Consider the following 19,772-nt stretch of genomic DNA (forward strand, 5'->3'; position numbering starts at 1 on the left):
CAATAGCCTTCTTTTAGTAATTCACCCTTGGAAAGGTCGTGACAATAACCTTTCTCTCATAAAAGAAGCACCATGGCTTAACAACTAGAAAAGAGTAAGAAAACACAATGTGGACATTTGGAGTTTCCTACAACAAAAAGATCCCTACGACAGCAAGGTTGCAACTTTCCCAGAGCATGACATTTCTTATTAACATTTGAGATAAATATGTATGATGCCCACTAGTGAATTACATTCAGATAATAACAATAAACAAGAGTAAGACATGAAAATTTCTTGTATAAGAGCTAAACTTAACGATTCAAGATTTAAGGATCAATGTCTTTTTTCATCCCAGTTGTTGGATATTCAGCTGAATAGAAGGATAGCCCATAGGACTGCTGCCGTGGAATGCCAACGGCCTATCTACCATCGGTTAATGCAGCTCTTTGTTGGACCAGCTGAGCAACTCAGCCAGCGTTTTCCCATGCTGGAGGAACCCTGGAGCTCGAGGCAGGCATTGCCCGGACGTTGATGTCAAGCGGTAGCAGGCGGTATTGGATGTCAAGCTCTCTTAACATCTTGACCATCTCCTCAACCAAGAGGGATCGCCTCATAAACCTCTCGTCCATGTCCTGGTGATTCATAGTGTGGTACAGCCACACGACAATCCTCACGCTGTTCAGCTCTTCTATATCCTTCATTATGATTAGCGTCAGCGAGGAATGCCAGTGCTCTTTCTTACTGTCGATGTAACTGCAATCGGTAGAACAGCAAAGAACCAATCCAGATTATTTTAATTATCTATATGTCGATGCAGAGGGAACAAAAACAGACTGACAATATTCAAGGGAGAGAGCCCGGAATTTTAACATGGTCCCAGACACCCGCGATTAATCTTGTTTCTTATCACAGATTGACTTGAAACACATTACAGGTCTCTACTTTTCCTAATAGATATCTACGGCAGCAATCATTCCTCAGAAAAAATGCTTCAAGAGACTCAGAAAACTGAACAAAATTCGAGAAAATTTAGCTCTTTTCACTTGCCCGGTTATCCTGTGCTTCATGGCAGCAATCTTCTCTGCAGGGGTAGATATGTGCACACAGAATTTGACCTCGTCTCCCATGTCAGGGCTCCGATAATAGTTGTGGATGTCCTTTATTGCAAGAGTGCTGTTTGGATATACAATCTTTTGAACGTCATCCCTCAGAAACACGGTCGTCAGGATGTTTATCTCTTCCACAACCATCTAAAAAGGATACAGCATATGAATGAGCGATGAATAACAAAAGAGACCATGAAGTAGATACAAGCCAAAGCAAATACAGCAGTGAATATACTGGTCGACACATGATATCAATATCTACCTCGACTCCATCGATCTTGCACCTGTCGCCCACACCATACGGATGCTTCACGAACAAGAAGAGAGTCGCCTCAAATATGGTCTTGCAGGTGTACCCGAAAAGAAATGCCAAGGGGACGAGCTGAGAACCGAGAAAGAACAGGGACTCCATTGTTGGTTCTCCCAGGATGAAAACCCAGATGATCAATATGACGATACCGACTATGACGTTGACCACGTGACGCAGCTTGTTGACTGCAGTCTTGGTGTCATTTAAGGTCAAGGCAAGTGCTCTCCTCCCCCTGAAAGCATTGACCTAAAACGATTTGGTTAATTTGATTAGCATTAAAGACAAAAAGGTATGAACGAGGATGTCTAAGGACCTAATTTAACAGAATTCCACTCACCAGCCAGTTCTTCAGGCACGACTTGCTGATTCTCTTGCATTCATCGGCTCCTTCGAAGAGACTCATCATATTCAAGGCTTCATCGTCCTTCATGAACCGCTTCAGATCTTCCAAGTAGATAAACCTAGCAACAACAATAAAATATATAACTGACTTTGGACAATTTCCATCATAAAACCAGATAATATCGACCGAACATAGTGCGACAGTTAATCGGAAAGAGATCCGATCAGGGAAGCAATTGACTCATTCAAGGATTATGTCAAAAGCTCAAAACAGGAGGTGAAGAACTATGATCTTACTTTGAATTAGGCTTAGCCACATTTCGAAAGATCTTCCTAGCTGCAGCTTTGGCTTCGTTTTCACTCCTGATCATTGTTGCCGACTCATCCTCTTCAGTAGAATCCTGTATCCGCTCATCCAATGTGGAGTGAAATCCATGCCGCACCATATTAATCAATCTTTTCATATTCCAGGCAGACACATTCTTGGGATTCAGATTGTACAAGTGCTCTATTGTGATCCCTCCCTCGCTGTTTCCCGACAGCCTTTGAGAGAGCTTCGTGTTCTTCACTCGGGGACTTCTCTGAAGCCCTCCGCTCCCAACTACCATACCACTTTCAGTTGGAAAAGCCGCCGCCCTTAATTCTGGCGGCACCGTCACGCTTGCTTCCTGTAAAGTCTGAAGATCACCTGCAATGTTCTCCTCTTCCTGTCTCCTCCGAATTTCAATCACAGGCGGACCTGACAACTTCTCGATCACGTACTGATTGAACAGAGACTTCTGGATCCGTTCAAAGTAGGTCCTCACATGGAACAACGATGCCAGCACCTTGATGATCAGTGTCATGATCAACCACAGTAGAGCCCCCACCAAACAGCACAGCAGCACCTCGGTGACGTACCTCAACCCGTCACTGTTATTGTCGAACAGAGCACGCCAAGCAATCGAGACCAATCCCAACCACAGGCAATTCTGCACTGCGTTTCGAAGGCCGTAGACGAAATACAGAACCCGTTTTCGCAGCAGAAAGTTCCTCTCCATGAAGAACACAACTAATCGAATCATCCACCCAGAGACCAACCTCCCACAAATCAAGACCAGGACCAGGACCTCCCACTTCCACAGTTTGACCTTCCACAAATCCTTATGCTTCGATGCAGGAATCGCAAGAGTACAAACTAAAGCACCAACGATCAAGACCAAACTCACCCACTGTAACAGAGCCATGGCACCGAACGGGGTTTTCCTGAGCTCCTCTGGTAGGTCTTCTTCCAAGAAGATGTCGTCCTCGTCCTCGTCCTCATCCCCTGCCCTCCCCAACATTCCAGACCGCGGAATGTGACCCGATCTCTGTTGGGGCTCCTCCGGCGGGTCCATCAGCCGCGACCGGGATTTTGAGCAGAGCAGGTATGATCGATGGGAAGTCGCGCTCGACGTCCTTTTAATGACCTCCTCTTCTCTGTTGCCTAGAGAGTTTCCATCTCCCCCACTGCTCGGCGAACCTTCTTGCCGCCTCTGCGGCACACCTGGCCCAGCCTCTGTCGAGATGGGCGGCTGGCAGGACACTCTCGAGCCGTCCAGGCTCTGCCTCTGCGGCCGTGGCGCCGGCGGCGAACCGTCGCTGCCGTGTAGCTCCTCAATCTCCAGTTCCACGTCCAGCGACAAGTCGCGGGAGGTCCACTGCTGGTGTAGGGACCGCCCGATCAGCGGCGACGGCCGGTCATCCAGCGCGCGGCCCGAACCCTCGGCAGGAGCTTTTTCCTCGCTCCCCTTCTCGGACCCAATGCTGGGGTCTCTCAGCATTCTCGAACCGTCGCCGCCGCGCAGCTCCTCCATCTCCAGTTCCACGTCCAGCGACACGTCGCCGGAGGCCTGCCGCGACGGCGGGTCATCCGGCGCGCGGCCCGAACCCTCGGCAGGAGCTTTCTCCTCGCTCCCCTTCTCGGACCCAATGCTGAGTTCTCTCCGCATTCTCGAACCGTCGTTCCTGTGGCTCTCGGAATCACCTGGTAATAAGCCGGGACCACTGAGACCGAGCTCGAGGTCGGGGGTTTCGAAGGCGGTCGTCAGGATCTTCGCAGTAACTCCATGGATCAGTGGGTCAGTGAAGAATAGATTAGGAAAGGCAAGAAACAGAGAAAAACAGAACAAGCTTTGAAGGTGTGTGAGAGGCGCGCGTGCAGTGAAGAAAACGCGGTTGCACTGTGAAGATGGAGATGTGAGAGAGAGAGTGCAGCTGGCCGCCGAAGCAGAGGATGTATAAATGGCGAGAGGAGGGAGGAAACAGAGCAGGGCGCTCTGGGATTCCGTTGAAAATGGGCAGCGAAGGTCGAAAGAGGAAGCAGAGCAGAGCGCCCCGGGATTCCGTTGGAAATCGAAATTCACTTTCGTGTTCCATCGTCTGCATGCCCAGGGTTTCCCAAATGCCCTTCGTACAGGATGGAAATTACCGGACTGCCACTCTCCCGAAAAATTCGGTAGCAATTGCGAAGTTTTGATATTCAAAACGCGATATCGAAGAAGGGAAAGAAATATGGGAGGATAGTTTCGAAAGGGAAATATATATACATATTTATATTATGCGTGCAAAATAAAAGGGTATCGATTTATAGTGCAAAAATCATATGTATCCATGATTATATAGGTGTCGTTATTTAAAATTATGTTTATCAAATATTTTAACACAATTTACCCATAAACAATATGCAGCTTGATATCATTAATTGCAAAAAGAGTTGGCTACTGAATGAATGAAAATCTTATCGTACATAATAAGGGACATGCGATGTCCCTAAGAATATCGTTTTTACATCATGAATTTCTCATAACCCTCCAAAATCCCCAAATTATATTCAATCTAATACATTCATTATAATTTTTTTCTATGACGATAAAAATCCCTAACTTTTAACTACATAACATATTTACTTTATGTTCTACTAATGAAAATCGTTGGAAAGAAAATAGTTTTGATATGGTGTTCACGCAGCTTAAATGAAATAAAAAAAAATGGCATTGTTCTAGCCCAAAAAATTAGAGAGTAAATTTGTGACAAGAGTTTGAGGTATTTGATATCGTAAGAAAAAGTTGAGGGTAAACGTATTATAATAAGCATAATTTAGAGTTTTCTATGTCTGTGATTATAGTTATAATTTTTTAGTGGCTTTTTCTCCTTTTTCTTTGTCAATATTTTATAGCGATTCAAAATAAATTTTTCAGCAATATAAATCGCGCCTGCTCTTCCTCCATTAATAATCTTGTCACGCTTTCTTTAATGGGACTGAGCGAAAATCCTTGCATTGAAGTTGTCGGCCGCAGTGGACTTGGGAGGGAGCAGGTGGATGGGAGAATAGGCCGACGAGGACTTGGACATTCGTTTGCTATCGATTGAGACAGAAGGGAGAGAGAGAGAGAGAGAGAGGGATGGAGGACAGACGAGGACAAAAAAGAAGAATGTGGGTGAGTTGTTTTCGATATATTATAACGGAATAATGATCTAATTAATATGATTCATAAACTTTAATTATTTGATATAATCTCTAAATTTTATCATAATATTTAATGTAATTTCTAAATTCTTAATTTATTTAATATAGTATATTGACTTTTGGTACATATACAATATGAACTTTTAATTTATTAAATGTAATATATGAATTTTTCAGTATATATGCAATAGATAATATAGTCCTCCTGAACTTTTTTGTACATAGGCAATATAATTTATATTGAATATGTGCCAAAAGACCAAATATCATTATAAATAAATTAAAATTGAAGACCATATTATACATTAAGCTAAAATTTAAAGATCATATTAAATAAATTAAAATTTTAGAGATTACATTACTTATTAAATCAACTTTCAAAATCATTCATGTCATTTTCACTATTATAAGTGTGACTTTGGACTTAAATTGTGCTCAATGACCGATGTTGTCATTTCGGAGGTATAAATTCTAGGATCAACCAAACCCTAGTCGAACACATGTGTCCTTTGACCCTTTGTCACTCCATGTTTTCCTTCTCCTTTGTGTTTGATAAAATACTGGCTAGTCTGGTGCTCCAACGTGACAAATAAGAAGGCACCTTAAATTACGCCAGCGTGTCCAACATGGGCCCACGTTGTCAGGCTAATTTCCCGACACTTTTCTCTCTCCTTTCTCCTCACTTTTCTCTCTCCTCTCTTTGTTGGGAAAAAGAAAATAATATTTGTGGCAAAGGCCCAGATAATTTTTTTCCGCTACTATTTCTATGAAAATTAAATAGGATAAAATATTAAATGAAAGCATTAAAGATGGATGGTGAATAATACCATAATACCAGAATTTTTAACATAGGAAACCCTCCACGGTGAAGGGAAAAACCACGAGACCGTAGCCACTTCCCTCCAAGGTGAAGGGAAAAACCACGGGACCGTAGTCACTTCAAACTTCCAAACTTCCAATTCAAACTTCCAAACTTCCAATGGCTTCAAACTTCCAAACTTCCAATGGTAGATCTTTCGCTGTCTTCAATTTGTGGATCTAAACTTCTAGCTCACTCAAAGAGAGTTCAATTTGTGGATCTAAACTTCTAGCTCACTCAAAAATAACTCTCTGTTTCTTCCCCTTCCCCTACGCTGCTGTTATATTCTTGCTTTTGTATATTCTTCTCCGTTGAGGAGGACCCCTATTTATAGGAGCAAATGCAATCCCAATTGGAATTGTACGATATGGAAATTACGTAGATTTATCTCCGAATTTCTCATAACTTTGTAGATATGAGAAGATTACTTTGATTTATTTCCCAATCTCCCTTAATTTTCTGGATGTGGAAAATCACGTTGATTTATTTCTCGATCTCTTTTTGATATTTTCTTTTTCTTTCTTTTTCTCCTTTTTTTCTTTCTTTTTACTTTTACAGACTCACTATCATACAATATTTTTTAGACTTCGTTTGTTTAAAAAAAAAAACACTATTTTATCATTTTTCGATATTTAGATTACTTAAAAAATAAGTCATAAAATACTTTTTTTCATGCACCCAAGCATAAGTCCATTGAGGCCTGCTCGAGACCTCAGCAACCGTGCTAGGGACCGTGCTATCAACATCTGAGTCCATCAAGGACAACCCAAGATTTTGGTTGAGCTCAAGCACAAGGAAGCTCGACACAAGGCACTAGGGTCTCAAGCTAAGGCGTCGGGGACTCAAGCATGAGTATTGGGGTAAAGAGCTCAACCTTGATGGACTTGGGCTTGACCTCTATACAATCGGGCCTAGCGTTGAAGACCTCAGCCTAGTCGTTGGGGACTCAAGCATTGACAGTTTCGAGCCCAACCTCGGTAGACTAGAGACAAAAAGGCGAGAGAAAGAGATCGTAGATGGATAAAGACAAAAAGGGAATGTCAATGAGTTGTTTTCCATGTATTATAATTGGTGGCTCTCACTTAGACTTCCAATGGACAGAATGGACATTTCAGCTGCGCATGGTAACCTTCCCCAGCCCAACAATTTCTATTCTTCTCTTCCCCGGAACAAAAAAAGAATAGAAACCTGTTTGATAACGACAACTTAGTTTTTGTTCCCTAACAAAAAGTTAGCCCAAGAATGGTTTTGGAATAGAAATGAGAAGTAAAAAAGTTGTTTCTTGTTCACGGGAATAAGTTTAAGAAATAAGTGAATTTTTTTTTTTTTGCTTTTATTCTTCTCTTGCTAACCGCCATTGACCGCCGTTGACCGCCGCCGCCGCCGCCGCCACCGCTCGCCGAGGCCGACCGCCGCCGCTCGCCGGAGGCCCGACCGCCGCCGCTCGCCGGAGGGCCGACCGCCGCCGCTCGGAGGCCCGACCGCCGCCGCGCCGGAGGCCCGACCGCCGCCGCCGCCGACCGCCACCGCCGACCGCCGAAGGCCAACCGACCTACCGTTGCCGCTGCCGCCGGCTGTCAGAGGCCAACCGACCGTTGCCACCGCCAGTGGCCACCGGCCGACAGTTGCTGTTGCCGCCCGCCACCGGTCGCCGCCGGACACTGCCGCCGCCGCACGTCACCGTCGGTCGACCGCCGCCCGCCGACTACCGCCGCACGGCCCATTGACCATTGTCGACCGCCGACCGATGGGCCGTGCGGCGGCGATCGGCAGCGGTCTACCTGCAAAAATAAAAAACAAATAAATATAAAAAAAAAAGAAACTGTTTTTTACCAAACACATTTCTATTATTTTTCTATTTCTAGAGTAAAAATTTTGTGTAGTTACCAAACGGGTTTTTTTACATAGAAATTGTTCCCGTAATAGAAATAGAAAAGAACTATTTCTGAAAAGAAATTGTTCCCCAGCCAAGAAATGTTACCATGCGCAGCCTTCGTGGCGTAGACACTGTCAACCAAACCCTAGTTGGACACGTGTGTCCTCTGACCCCTCACTCCTTTCTTTTCATATACACCATCTCATTGCTATGTACTTAGACGTCTTTCGCGCCCCTTTCCCTGCACGTGTTGAACATGGTAAGACACATGTGCAAGTGAAAACTTTGCGTAGAAAAGATCACTTCTACGATTCCCCTATTTTATATAATTTTATCCGCCTATATGACACAGATTTTTATCCACCTAGCTGACACGAATTTGAAGTTTTGTTTGGTTGAAGAATGCTTTGATTTGCTTTACAATGTAAATAAATACCATGAGGAATATAAGTTCTTCCCTCGCATTTTGGCAGGGATCGCATACAATAATTATTAATGAATTTTCCCGAAAAAATCAGAAGAATCAAAAAGCATTTTTCATGTCCCGAAAAAATCAGAAGAATCAAAAAGCATTTTTCATGATGAGTACGGGATCATTTGAGTTATAAATATGAGTCAGTCCACTGTATATTCTATTTTAATTTCATTCATAAATTTATCCTTCTAGATGACTATCTAAAGACGGAATTATTTGAGCTATATATATAAGTCAGTCCGCTATATATTCTCTTTTAACTTGTTTCATAAGTTTCTCATTCTTCTAAATGACTATGTAAAGACAGGAAAATTATTTTTGCGCTTCAAATCTACCATCGAAAGGCCTCCAGATCCATGGCGCTTTCTCAGTCACACCCACTTTACGATCCATTAGTCGCAACGAATGTCGAATTTGAAGGTATGGAGGAGCAAAAGTGACGGGGTTTGGTGGAGGGCAGTAAGTCATTCGCCATTGAAAGATTTAAGTGATGATTAACTACATTACGAATCAATCAAATGCAAGGAGAAGCATTGATACATACTGCGTGTTCACTTTCAGCTACGGGAACTGTACAGATCTTTTCATGCTGAAGAAAATAAAAGCCTACTTGACTCTGCTCCTGGCGATTCAATGATGTCCTCTCCGGAGGACAGATAGGAATTTGCCGGGCTTCTCCTTGCGCCGATCCTCCCCCTCTTCTGCAACCTGTTTCACATGCAACGTCCGTAAAGTCAAACTTAATAGAATTTGAACTTAGTTTTAGTGAAGAACTTAATTTTAATGGACATGGAATTGGCTTGCGTGAGCAATGATGACTCACCTCCTTTGCTATTTGCTGCAGGATTGTGATTATATCAACAAAGTCGGGTCTCATCTTAGCATTCCCCTGCCAGCAACTCTGCAGTAGCTCACCAAGCTTTGGGTGAGTGTGCTTTGGGATGGTAGGCCGGAGTCCCTGAAACAATGTCGAATTAAACACGATCTCATTTATTCTAGAAGATTTACGATATCCCGTTTCTACAAACTCATTTAAAATCGAAGTCGATAGCACCATTTGACTTGATCTGGACATGATATGATTCTCGGTGGGTCTTCTTTCACCTTTCTTTTGGGGTTAAGGAACAAAAAGTGATCAATCCTCAAGTCAGTCTCAACTATTAGATTTTCTTTTTTGTCAGGGCGATCCATAAGTTTTGCAATGAATTGCAGTTTAGTCCATAGTCGCAGAACTTCGATTCTACCCTATTTTTATTTTATTTTTTTTGCCATATCTCTGTTGCTCATTTAAGATTATATTTCTGAAGTTGCATGTGAAGTTGCATTGAAGTACAACCTTTCTCTCATAAAAGAAGCACCGTGGCTTAACAACTAGAAAAGAGTAAGAAAACACAATGTGGACATTTAAAGTTTCCTACAACAAAAAGATCGATACGACAGCAAGGTTGCAACTTTCCCAGAGCATGACATTTCTTATTAACATTTGAGATAAATACGTATGATGCCCACGAGTGAATTACATTCAGATAATAACAATAAACAAGAGTAAGACATGAAAATTTCTTGTATAAGGGCTAAACTTAATGATTCAAGATTTAAGGATCGATGTCTTTTTTTATCCCAGTTGTTGGATATTCAGCTGAATAGAAGGATAGCCCATTGGACTAGAAATTTTGTACATACCTTCTGAACCACTCCAACAGCTGCTTGTAACGGAGTCAAGTACTCATATGGGAGCTGAGGCGCAAGACAGTAAACTGCATGAGTAAGGAAATAAAGACGTATGCTTAATTAAATACTTTTTTCTGTCAGAATTTTACCTTTCCAGTGAGTAACTCCCATAATACAATACCGAAACTGAAAACGTCGGCCTTGTGATCATATGGCCTGTGTTCAATGACCTTAACAGGCATTGCATTAACTCAAATTGTAAGTATCATCAATGATGAAAAAAACGACATTATCATTGATTAAGATAAATCACATTAAAGAGGCAGAGGAACATGGCAGATCATCATGGTTGGCTACTCCTTGTATGCCTTATAACTCTATTCAGATTTCATAGAGACTCAGTTCATGGCACTAATATTAGGAACGAGAAAGGAAGATCAAACCACTGCACATTCAAACAAGCAACTCTATATCAACCGTTCTTAGGAACCACAACAATCCAGCTAGCACTAGACTAGAACTACTTTTGGGTGTAACCAATAAGCAAATCCTATAATCTTATATTCCTCCTTCTTCTTAACCTATTTCCCTTAGATGAAATCAAGAGATATTTTGATGGTAGGTCCATGGGGATTACTGGGCAGAAAAAATGTTAATGTCTTTTAAATAATACAGGTCAGGACTTCCAACAAAACAAGCATCGAATTAAAGTGAAGTTCACCATTTAAACATAATTGTAATTTCATGGCGATGCGGTGCTGCTTCCAAATATGATTAATCACAAGTTTGTTCATTAGACCAAAAAAATGGCCAAGGAATGGTTCTGACATATGGAAGAAGCCAAGTAGTGGCAGTTGTCAGCCTCGGTAGAATACCTAGATATTGCTTTCATTCATGTAAAAAGATAATGACGAAGAGAGCTTTAGTTATCACAATGGAAGTACCTCTGGGGCCATCCATCTATATGTTCCGGTTTCAGCGGTCATAACTCCTGATTGAGCTTTCACTCTAGCAACACCAAAATCTGCAACCTTAAAAACCTGCAAGACAAAGGCAATATAAGTTTCATGATGGCAAAGATACATTCCTATAGATTGAAGATGATTTTACCAAATTGCAAGTATATTAAATGCAACAGAGCATAAATAAGTGCCGTCAAGCCTCTCTTATCTCTAGACCAAGCATTCTGGCAACCTACAAGGCTTCAACAAAAGTAGAACAGTATTTCATGTCATATTTCTTAGTCAGAAGGCAGAAGTTTATTTCCTAATTTTCTTCAAAAGACACATTTTCCATGGTGCTATCTCACAGATTATCTAAAGTAAGTGAAGTAAGTGCTCAACTGGAATTTATTTCATACAAGAGTACCATCTCACGAAACTCTGAAACTGCTAATGGAAGCCACCGTGCTTATCTTAGAATGAAGCACATTGGGACACAGAATAATGCAACTGAACATGCTAGCCAAACAATAAAATTGAGATGAAAATTGAAAGTATCCACATGAAATTTACAGAATAAATGGAGAAAGTCTATCATGATGTTTGATGTCATCTACATAAAGATCATGTTGTAGTAGATATTCCAGTCAGCAAAACATATATAGATGACGGTACTCAGAAATTTTAGTGAAAAAAAGAAACTTACTTCATTCTCATCCATCAATAGGTTTGCAGCCTTCAAGTCTCTGTGAATAATGTTATTCTGATGCAAGTAATGCATTCCTTTTGCAACATCGATAGCTACTTTAAGCAACATAGGAAGCTTAAAGACACCTTTCTGCTTATGCAGATAGTCATACACACTTCCACCTGACATGAATTCTGGGGAAAGAACAAACAAGGAGCAAGTCAAACTTAGGAGGACAACTGAGCAACAAATTCTTTTTCAATGAAACAAAAGAAAACTACTTCAAATTCACGAGACCAAAAATAAAGTGTCGCATGATAAATCTACCACACATAAAGTACATTCATATATCTATTACCAATGCAATGAATTTACCTGTCACAATATACAAGTTTGGAGACTTGGTACATGCTCCAATAAATTGCACAACATTCTTGTGTCGAACTTTCCTGCATATCATCAGAGCTTTGTCATGAAGGGAAAAGAAGCAGCAATCCACTCTCCACGCCTCCTCTCTGCCCAAATGCATGAAAATGACCTTTTCTATTTCTACTCTTGGTTCTATGTCTTTCTTCTTTTCTTTTTTTTTGTGGGGGGGGTGCAGGCAAGGGTGTGGTAATTGGAAAAAACCAAAGGACGTCAAAAAAATTGAATTGCTTTCTCGTTAAATACTTTCAATGTAGATTGGTTTGATATGGAGGTTAAAATTATGGTTTAATTATTGGCTTGGCAAAATGTGAATGGATGTGTGATTAAACCACCATGGAGCTTAAACTGGTGATCCAAATGCAGCTTGGAAAGGTGTCTGCATCATCATTATTGACCCTCACAAGATTGCAGAATGAGGACTATTCCGAAGAAAAAATCCCAGCAGGAACATTCAACTGGAAATGAAAACAAAAAATAATTTGACAAACCTCATAATAAAAACTTCCTGTGCAAACTCCCTTTGCAACTCTTCATTTAGACGCTCATGCTTGAGGACCTTAATGGCCACATCCTGGCTGCAGTACGTGCCTTTGTACCTGCAAATGAAATAATTAAGGAAACTCCAGCAAACTTTTAACTGAAAAAACAAAAAAACAATATAGAAAGGAAACTCCAGCGGCATTGGGTAAAATATCAAAACTCAAAAGCACAAAAGACTTACAAGTCACCATAAGATCCTGATGCAACCTTTTTCTCAAACTTCAAATTATTTAAATCTATCTCCCAAACATCAATTCCATCATTTGGAATTGACAAGTGATCGTGCTCCTTCTTTATTCCTGTTTGCTCCACATTGCTCAAATGAAATGATGCGTGAAATTTTGTCCGAGCATGCTTCTGTCAAAGAACCATCAGCTTAGCAAACAACATAATAAGATGGAAAACTGACAATAACACTATAAACAGGTTCCTTTCTTGCAGAGGGTGAAATAAAAATAATGAAATCAATGCTCCCTTCCAATGAGACAGAGAGTTGGGGGTTTAAAGCTTAGAAAGAACTTTGAAACCACCAGAGCTGATATTTACAGTATGCAAACACAACTTTTTAACATGGCGCAGATTCTAGAGATTGTCCCCATGGATAGAAAGGAGAGATCTTAATAAAATGAAGAAGACTTTTCATACTACACCAAGCCATAGTTATTGCCAGGTGACTAGATGGATCTATTATGTGCGATATTGCAAAAACAGTGAATTGTAATTTGAGGCCTAATTTCCATTCGTTTCACTTGACCATTTTGTGTTAGAAAAGGGAAAAGAAAACTACGTCAGCTGCAAGCACTTTTTAACCAAGGAGACATTCTTATTTCAAACCAGTGGTCTATTAACTGTGAAGTGGGAAGGGCAGAGGTCCAATTGAGGTCACTTATGGACATTAATTTCCCATTCTTAAAGTTAAAACATGGCCTATTGGGTTGACTTTTCTTTTAACTAATTCAGATTTTGCTAGCCGTTATCAATAAGTAAAAACCTCAAAAGGAAATTGAACAAGGTGCTGCAAGTTTTTGATGAAACATATATAGGTCGGTGGAATGTTAGAGGCTAAGTACCTCATGCTTCAAAGCTTCCTTCTCCAAAGCAATTCTGAGCTGTTCTGTTTCCTGAAATTTTCACAAGCAATGGCTTCAGTGCAACTTGTTAGTATACTAGTACATCCTTTAGAATAAGATGAAAAAAGGACGTAAACAAGAGACAGGATACGACATCATGCAAAACTTGATTTTAGCTTCTCACAACTAGTTAATTTATTTTATAACCATTTAAGAGTAAAGAAAGAAAAAGATTCGCTGTCAGGGAATAACATAATGTTTGATTAGTTATCCCAGCAGATTCAGTTAAAGCAAGAAAGAGTACCTCATAAGGCCAGCCATCGACCACAAAGACATCTAAAGAGTAACCGTCTATTGTAGAAAACACATGTGCTTCTTGGATGTTCAGACCAACATCAGCAAGTAACGAAGTCAGCTGCAAATTCATACAAAAGCTAATGACAAGAGGAAATCATTGATCTTCTATGTAATTAGGAAAGAGACGTAGCATGCCCATGCACAACGACAAATCAAATCTCGACATTATTGAGTTAAACTTTGTTCAGATTTTCACTTATTACCTGGTAATAAAGGATTAAACTACTGAGCACTAAGAAGAGTTGAATGCTACGAGGAAAGAGTTACCATCGGATGGTGTTGTCTGTTCCCATTGATAATGTATCGACAAATATATCCTACTTTTTTGTGATGACCCAATACTTTTTGGTAAGAGAGATATGCAGGAACTTTTGAATTCGCAGGGCGTTGTTTCATGCTTTGAAGGTTTATCGGATCTAAAAATAGACTGCACTTATTCAATTGGGTGATGGTATCAGGTGGCCACATGTTAGTGGATGTTTTGTTATGTAAAACTGGGAAGTTTTCCTATGAATACTTTTAGGCTTCCTTTGGGCGCTAAAGTGAAGATAAAAGCCCTATAAAAACAGATAATTGAAAGTTCTTGTGAAGACTTGCAGGTTTCGGAACAGCATTACCTTTCAGAGGGTTGAAGACATGTAGTCATTAAAAGTACAATATGGAACCTCCCTATTTACTACATGTCTCTTTATAGAAAGCATAAAAAAGAGGGCCCTTTGGGGCCACCCATAAATTATTTTAAACATGATTAACTGAAAGTTGGTGAGATCGCTTCAACCCTAAAACAAAGCTCTTCTAGCTAAGAGTAAATAACGTTTTTTATCCAAAAAATGATGTTTTCAAAGTCTTCATAGCAATGAAATTCAATATTTGTCACAACTGATGGATAACTAGTGTGCAAAGAGGGAGCATTGAGATGAGCCCCTGTAGGTGGATCTATAGAGACTGGGAGGACCTTTTAGCATTGAACTTTGATCTCTTGAAAAAAAAAACAAAAAGAAAAAAAAAATGATGCCAAGTTCAATTTGAATGGTTTCATTTCATGACATTTTTGGTTAGCAAGACAAAAAGATGCTCTGGTAAAGGAAAACGATAGAAGAGCAAATGGTAGGTTGGTACGGCACATTGAGTTCTACAGCAAACCTCAAGGTAGGGAGGTCTAACTCTTTTGTAATTGTCTAGCACACTTTAAGCCTTTCGGGGTTCTCAACAGGAAAGAGGAGGTGCTATGGCAGCATGGTAGGGTGCGATCTTCAATTTTCAAAGCCTGTAAAAACTATTTTGTGCACACAAATGAAGTTGTTGGGAGCCTTTCTTCTCTGAGGAAAATTTCCTGGAAGACTAAAGCATGTGCAAGAGTAAGTTCTTTAATGTGTGTGCGCGCTTGGGAGAGAACTCCAACTACAAAAATTGTGTATCATCCGACAGATGTTCTATTTGTCAGCAGGATGCAAAGACACTGATTCTTTTCGGAATTTCTTCAATATTTCTAACGTCTAGGTTGTGAATGGGAGGCAACCCCTTGGTGCTCATTATACTCCCTAACAAAAAAAAATCCTACGAAGCTAACATTTATTATATTATGCTCATTCAATTCAAGCCAACCCAGCATGTTCACAACAGTCAAATCGATGAAATTGCCAAACTAAAGTTCAAAAATATATCTCAAACCCTCATGGGGCTGGGGTTTCAAAGAGAACATGGAGTACCTGACTGAGTAGCTTTGGTTTATCTTCACTTGAAAAAGTTATTTCATGCATGGGTCTGCATAAATATACACAATATAAGTAAGGCTCAAAACAAACCAGAATCTACAGTTTTCGAAGGTTTATCACATCGATGAAAAACAACTATAACCAACCCCCCTCAAAAAAATAAAAATAAAGGCACCATCTTTAAAGAAGCAGTAAAGGCACTTTGGGATAAGTGAAACTAAAGTCTGAAAGTTAAAGTTGAAAAGAGCATGCCCCCAGATGATTCAAATCACAAAAGATTGCATAAACGCACAGATCTTGGAAAAAATGAAATCAATACAAGCAGAATTGTAATCAGCTGCAGGTAATTAAAGGTTTAACAAGGATTCCTCATGGCATTGCACCAGAAAAGAGCAAGATTCTAAAGAGAAATCTCTAGCTAAAGATCATAATCAAATGATCGCATTTATTAAACTAAAAGTCAATCCTAGCGGTAACTACACGTGTCTCTAGGCAAAACTAAATTGCGTTTAAAAGGCATTCTTCAGCAAATTAGAACTTGTGAACTTGAGTTTAAAAGTATTACCGAGAAAATTGTGCATTGGCATGAACAGAGTTGTCTCCATCCTTTGTAAGAGATTCACTACCTTCTAAAGCAAGCAACTCGAGATTAGGTGATGATCCAAATGCTGGTGGAGGATGAATGCTGACAATGGAGCAGACAACCAGATGTTATCTTTGAGTTGTCAAAGTGCACAATCCCAAAACATGTTAAGTCTTTAACAACCAACTTAAGTCTTTAATGAGCTTCATAATATTTTGCAATGCATACCTTAGCCTGCTGGAGTAACATGTTGAACTCACATCTTCACTTTTAATAGTAGAACCTGAATGAACAGAATCAGTCGTACGCAATTCATATGGGGGAAGAACCTGGAGAAGAGAAAATTCAACTGAATATATCTGTGCAGCAGATTTATTAAAGAACAGACAATGTGTATAATCTACTAATCTGATCCAGCAATTTGCAAAAGAGGGATATGCTAAGTTAGCCAACATATTCAGGCATATGTTGATGTAAGGACAGACCAATAGCTCTAAAAGACTAAATGGTGAATGCACAAGAGCAAAAAGAAAAATTTGAACTTAGATTTAACACTTGAAACACCCAGAGAAGTGTTTCCAGCAAACAAGTGACTTAACCCAATATACCCTCACAAGAGACATAGCACCTTTCACAAGTATGCAACCTGTGCAAAGCTCATTCTCCCCTTAAATCCTGGGTCTGCCAGTGATGCAAGTATCTTAAAGAGCTGCTTTAAAATCTAATTCTCTTATTTATCGAGGAATCTGGAATGAACATGGACAAAAATCGACATAGCTATTTTTTGTTTAAATGATCTATTCACAAATTGATCCTTGACTGTAGTCGCCCACTTTTCTCTCAGCCAAAAGGTGAACTTGTGGAACGAGGTCAACTTGGCCCGTGTCCCAGTTCCAGAATTATGTGAACTGGCAAGCAGAACTACGAAGATGCTTGAATTCAGAAGGTGGTTCATTTATAAACTCTATTCGAATTCTAGCTCACAGCAGTAAAGATTTGAGGCTAAGACGGTGAAATTGGCCAAAGAGGCCATCCTTAATAAGTCGGAAGTGACACGGTGAAGAGCTCCGCTTAGGAAGAAAAAAATCAAGTTTGCAACCCGAATAAAAAAATAATAACAACGATAACGAAACCACGAGAAGACAACATAGCCTGACCCTTGGAAGCAACCAAGGGGCGGACGACGAAAAGTTGACAAGGCAAAAGCAGTTCTCGAATCCGCAGATAAATGGTCCACGGATTCAAGTAAAGACCACATGGGCGCACGTTAACGAGCCGCCACCGAACAAACCCGAAAAAAACAATATTCAGAAGGCTAGGAGGGCCTCATCTGCTTTCGCAGCCGAGGAAGGCGAGCATCACCTGGACAAGGCGAACGTCGATCGCGAGTCGATTGGCCGGATCGCGAGCCGATTCCAGCAGCCTCTTGTGCGTGAGCACGTCCTCGGCCCTCTCCACGTTCACCTCCGAAGCGTACCTGAAACGCATCGACGTCGTTAGGAAGCGACAGCAAGCGCGGCGCCATCCATTCACGCCTTCAGCCACCACGAACGAGAAGTTGCATGCAAGCGAAGAACCGGAAAAAAATAAAAAAAAAATTCAAAACCGTAACGCGACGAGAAAGCGCTCCGCTCTTTCGCTTCGCGCGTTCCGGCGAACGAATCGGGAGCAAAAAAGCAGGAGCCAATGCCGGGAATCGGAAACGAGCGCGACGCGAAAATCCACGATCGCCGGCGAAGAAGGCGCGGGAGAAGGCGTCTTTTCCGGCGAGGACGAGAGAAGGAAGATCGGAATCGGAGCTTTTTCCGAATCGAACGGACCGGGAACCGCCGCGAAGGCACGCGAGCGGACGCGAAGGAGACGGGAAGCGAAAGCGAGGGGGGCGCTCACCGAGTAGGGAGGCGGGCGAAGTGGGACCAGAGCTCGTCGTCGAAGCCGGGCCGCGAGGCGTCGGCGTGGCCGGAGCGGTTGAGCCGGCTCAGGGTCTCGCCGTAGGCCTCGCGCCTCCTCCGCGACGGGGACGAGGCGGCGGGCGGCGCCTGGCTCAGGCAGCTCGCGCTGTCCTCCATCACCGCCATGGAAAGCGCAGGAAGCAGAGGAGAGAGAGAACACGAAAGAGAACGAGAGAGAGACGAAGATGAGTGTGACGAGGAGGAGGAGATGGCTTTGCGTTAATCAGATTTTTTTCTCTCGAGTGAGGCGGATATATTTATACATGAACCGGTGACGTCAGCGTGCTTATCTATTTTATTTTATTAATTTATCCTGCCAAACATGAACAGGGAAATAACGTACTTTCATGTAAAAAGAATATTTTGATGTGTTTGTTTCGGAAAAAAATAAATAATTTAAAAAACATTTTCTTTAAAACAATAATTTATATCAATTGCAAAATGAATGAAGAAAAATCGTTTTCATCGTTCATGAAAATATTTAGATATGAATCTGTCGATAATAAAATATTTTTTATTGATTAATTATTTCAAGTTATATAAGCGATAATTTTTAAGAAAAAAATTTCAAATCATTTATTTTTTTTTTTTGCGAAATAATAAACATTGTTTCGACGATGTTGATTGAAAGGTTGGCAGACGATATTGATCGTATCGAGCGAGAGACTCTTTCTCAGTTTTCAAGAGTTTCCTTTAAGACATAAATGATATCTAGCATTATAGAGTAGTTTAGGAATTTAATCGAACTAATTAAATGGGGATGATACTTCACATTTGACAAAAAGTACAAACCTAATCGAGCAAACTAAAATTCAAAAATGATATAATACATCAAACAAAAGTTTAGCAAAGGTTTCTTCGTAACCATATAGATTAAAGAGTTTGAAAAGCAGGTTGTGCAATTTCGTGAGTTTTGAAGAAATTATCGAATCAAGTTAAGCCAATGAAGTGAAACTTTTATCCCAAAAACATGTGGCACAAATCTGTCAAATTATTATTTTGACGTATAAATTGTCAAATACATTATTTACCCAAAAATAAATTTATCATGAAGCACAAAGAAAAACATTGATTGTTTAATCTTAACAACGTACATATTATGTTTTTACAAGTGAACTATACAGCAAAGAGAATATAAACCTGTTGCCGATTTGACAATTCAGTTCAAAAATGTGTCAAAACCAAACATTTTAATGGCAACACATGTGACTAATGGACAAAAAAGATCTTATGAACATGCGCCTCTCGATCATATATGATTTGTTAACCGAATGTAATGAGAAGAGAATTGATTTTCAAAATATCAATTACGTGAGTGATTTTTATAGCCGATTGCACTAGAAATCTGAATAATTTGTTTTTCGAAACATTAACAAATGCCTCGGAATC

The 19,772-nt window shown here is 40.6% G+C and overlaps 2 protein-coding genes across 3 annotated transcripts; both read right to left on the bottom strand.

Annotated features, from left to right (window-relative positions):
- Positions 1-449: 449 nt before the first annotated feature.
- LOC104453449 (mechanosensitive ion channel protein 5) lies at positions 450-3,710 on the bottom strand. Its single transcript, XM_039317778.1, has 5 exons — positions 2,038-3,710; positions 1,736-1,859; positions 1,351-1,644; positions 1,030-1,232; positions 450-735 (listed from the first exon to the last, which is right to left on the bottom strand). Exons 1-5 carry the CDS (start codon positions 3,708-3,710, stop codon positions 450-452), a joined length of 2,580 nt encoding a protein of 859 aa, XP_039173712.1.
- Positions 3,711-7,607: 3,897 nt separating this feature from the next.
- On the bottom strand, positions 7,608-18,596 carry LOC104453450 (serine/threonine-protein kinase STY46). 2 transcript variants are annotated; one of them, XR_727123.3, is made up of 18 exons: positions 18,322-18,596; positions 17,794-17,908; positions 16,660-16,760; positions 16,414-16,533; positions 15,843-15,897; positions 14,081-14,191; positions 13,777-13,827; positions 12,888-13,063; positions 12,655-12,762; positions 12,113-12,186; positions 11,756-11,931; positions 11,053-11,148; positions 10,258-10,338; positions 10,121-10,174; positions 9,261-9,395; positions 8,982-9,145; positions 8,068-8,203; positions 7,608-7,867 (listed from the first exon to the last, which is right to left on the bottom strand). XR_727123.3 is itself a non-coding variant. In XM_010068009.2 (16 exons), the coding sequence occupies exons 1-16, from the start codon at positions 18,507-18,509 to the stop codon at positions 9,068-9,070; spliced, it is 1,719 nt and encodes a 572-aa protein (XP_010066311.2). In that variant the 5' UTR covers positions 18,510-18,596; the 3' UTR covers positions 8,883-9,067. The 2 variants fall into 2 exon arrangements, 1 of the variants encoding a protein (XP_010066311.2); XM_010068009.2 differs by lacking the exons at positions 7,608-7,867; positions 8,068-8,203 and having other exon boundaries at positions 8,883-9,145.
- Positions 18,597-19,772: the final 1,176 nt, after the last annotated feature.

This window comes from Eucalyptus grandis, chromosome 7, assembly GCF_016545825.1.
Source record: "Eucalyptus grandis isolate ANBG69807.140 chromosome 7, ASM1654582v1, whole genome shotgun sequence".
Lineage (NCBI taxonomy): Eukaryota > Viridiplantae > Streptophyta > Magnoliopsida > Myrtales > Myrtaceae > Eucalyptus > Eucalyptus grandis.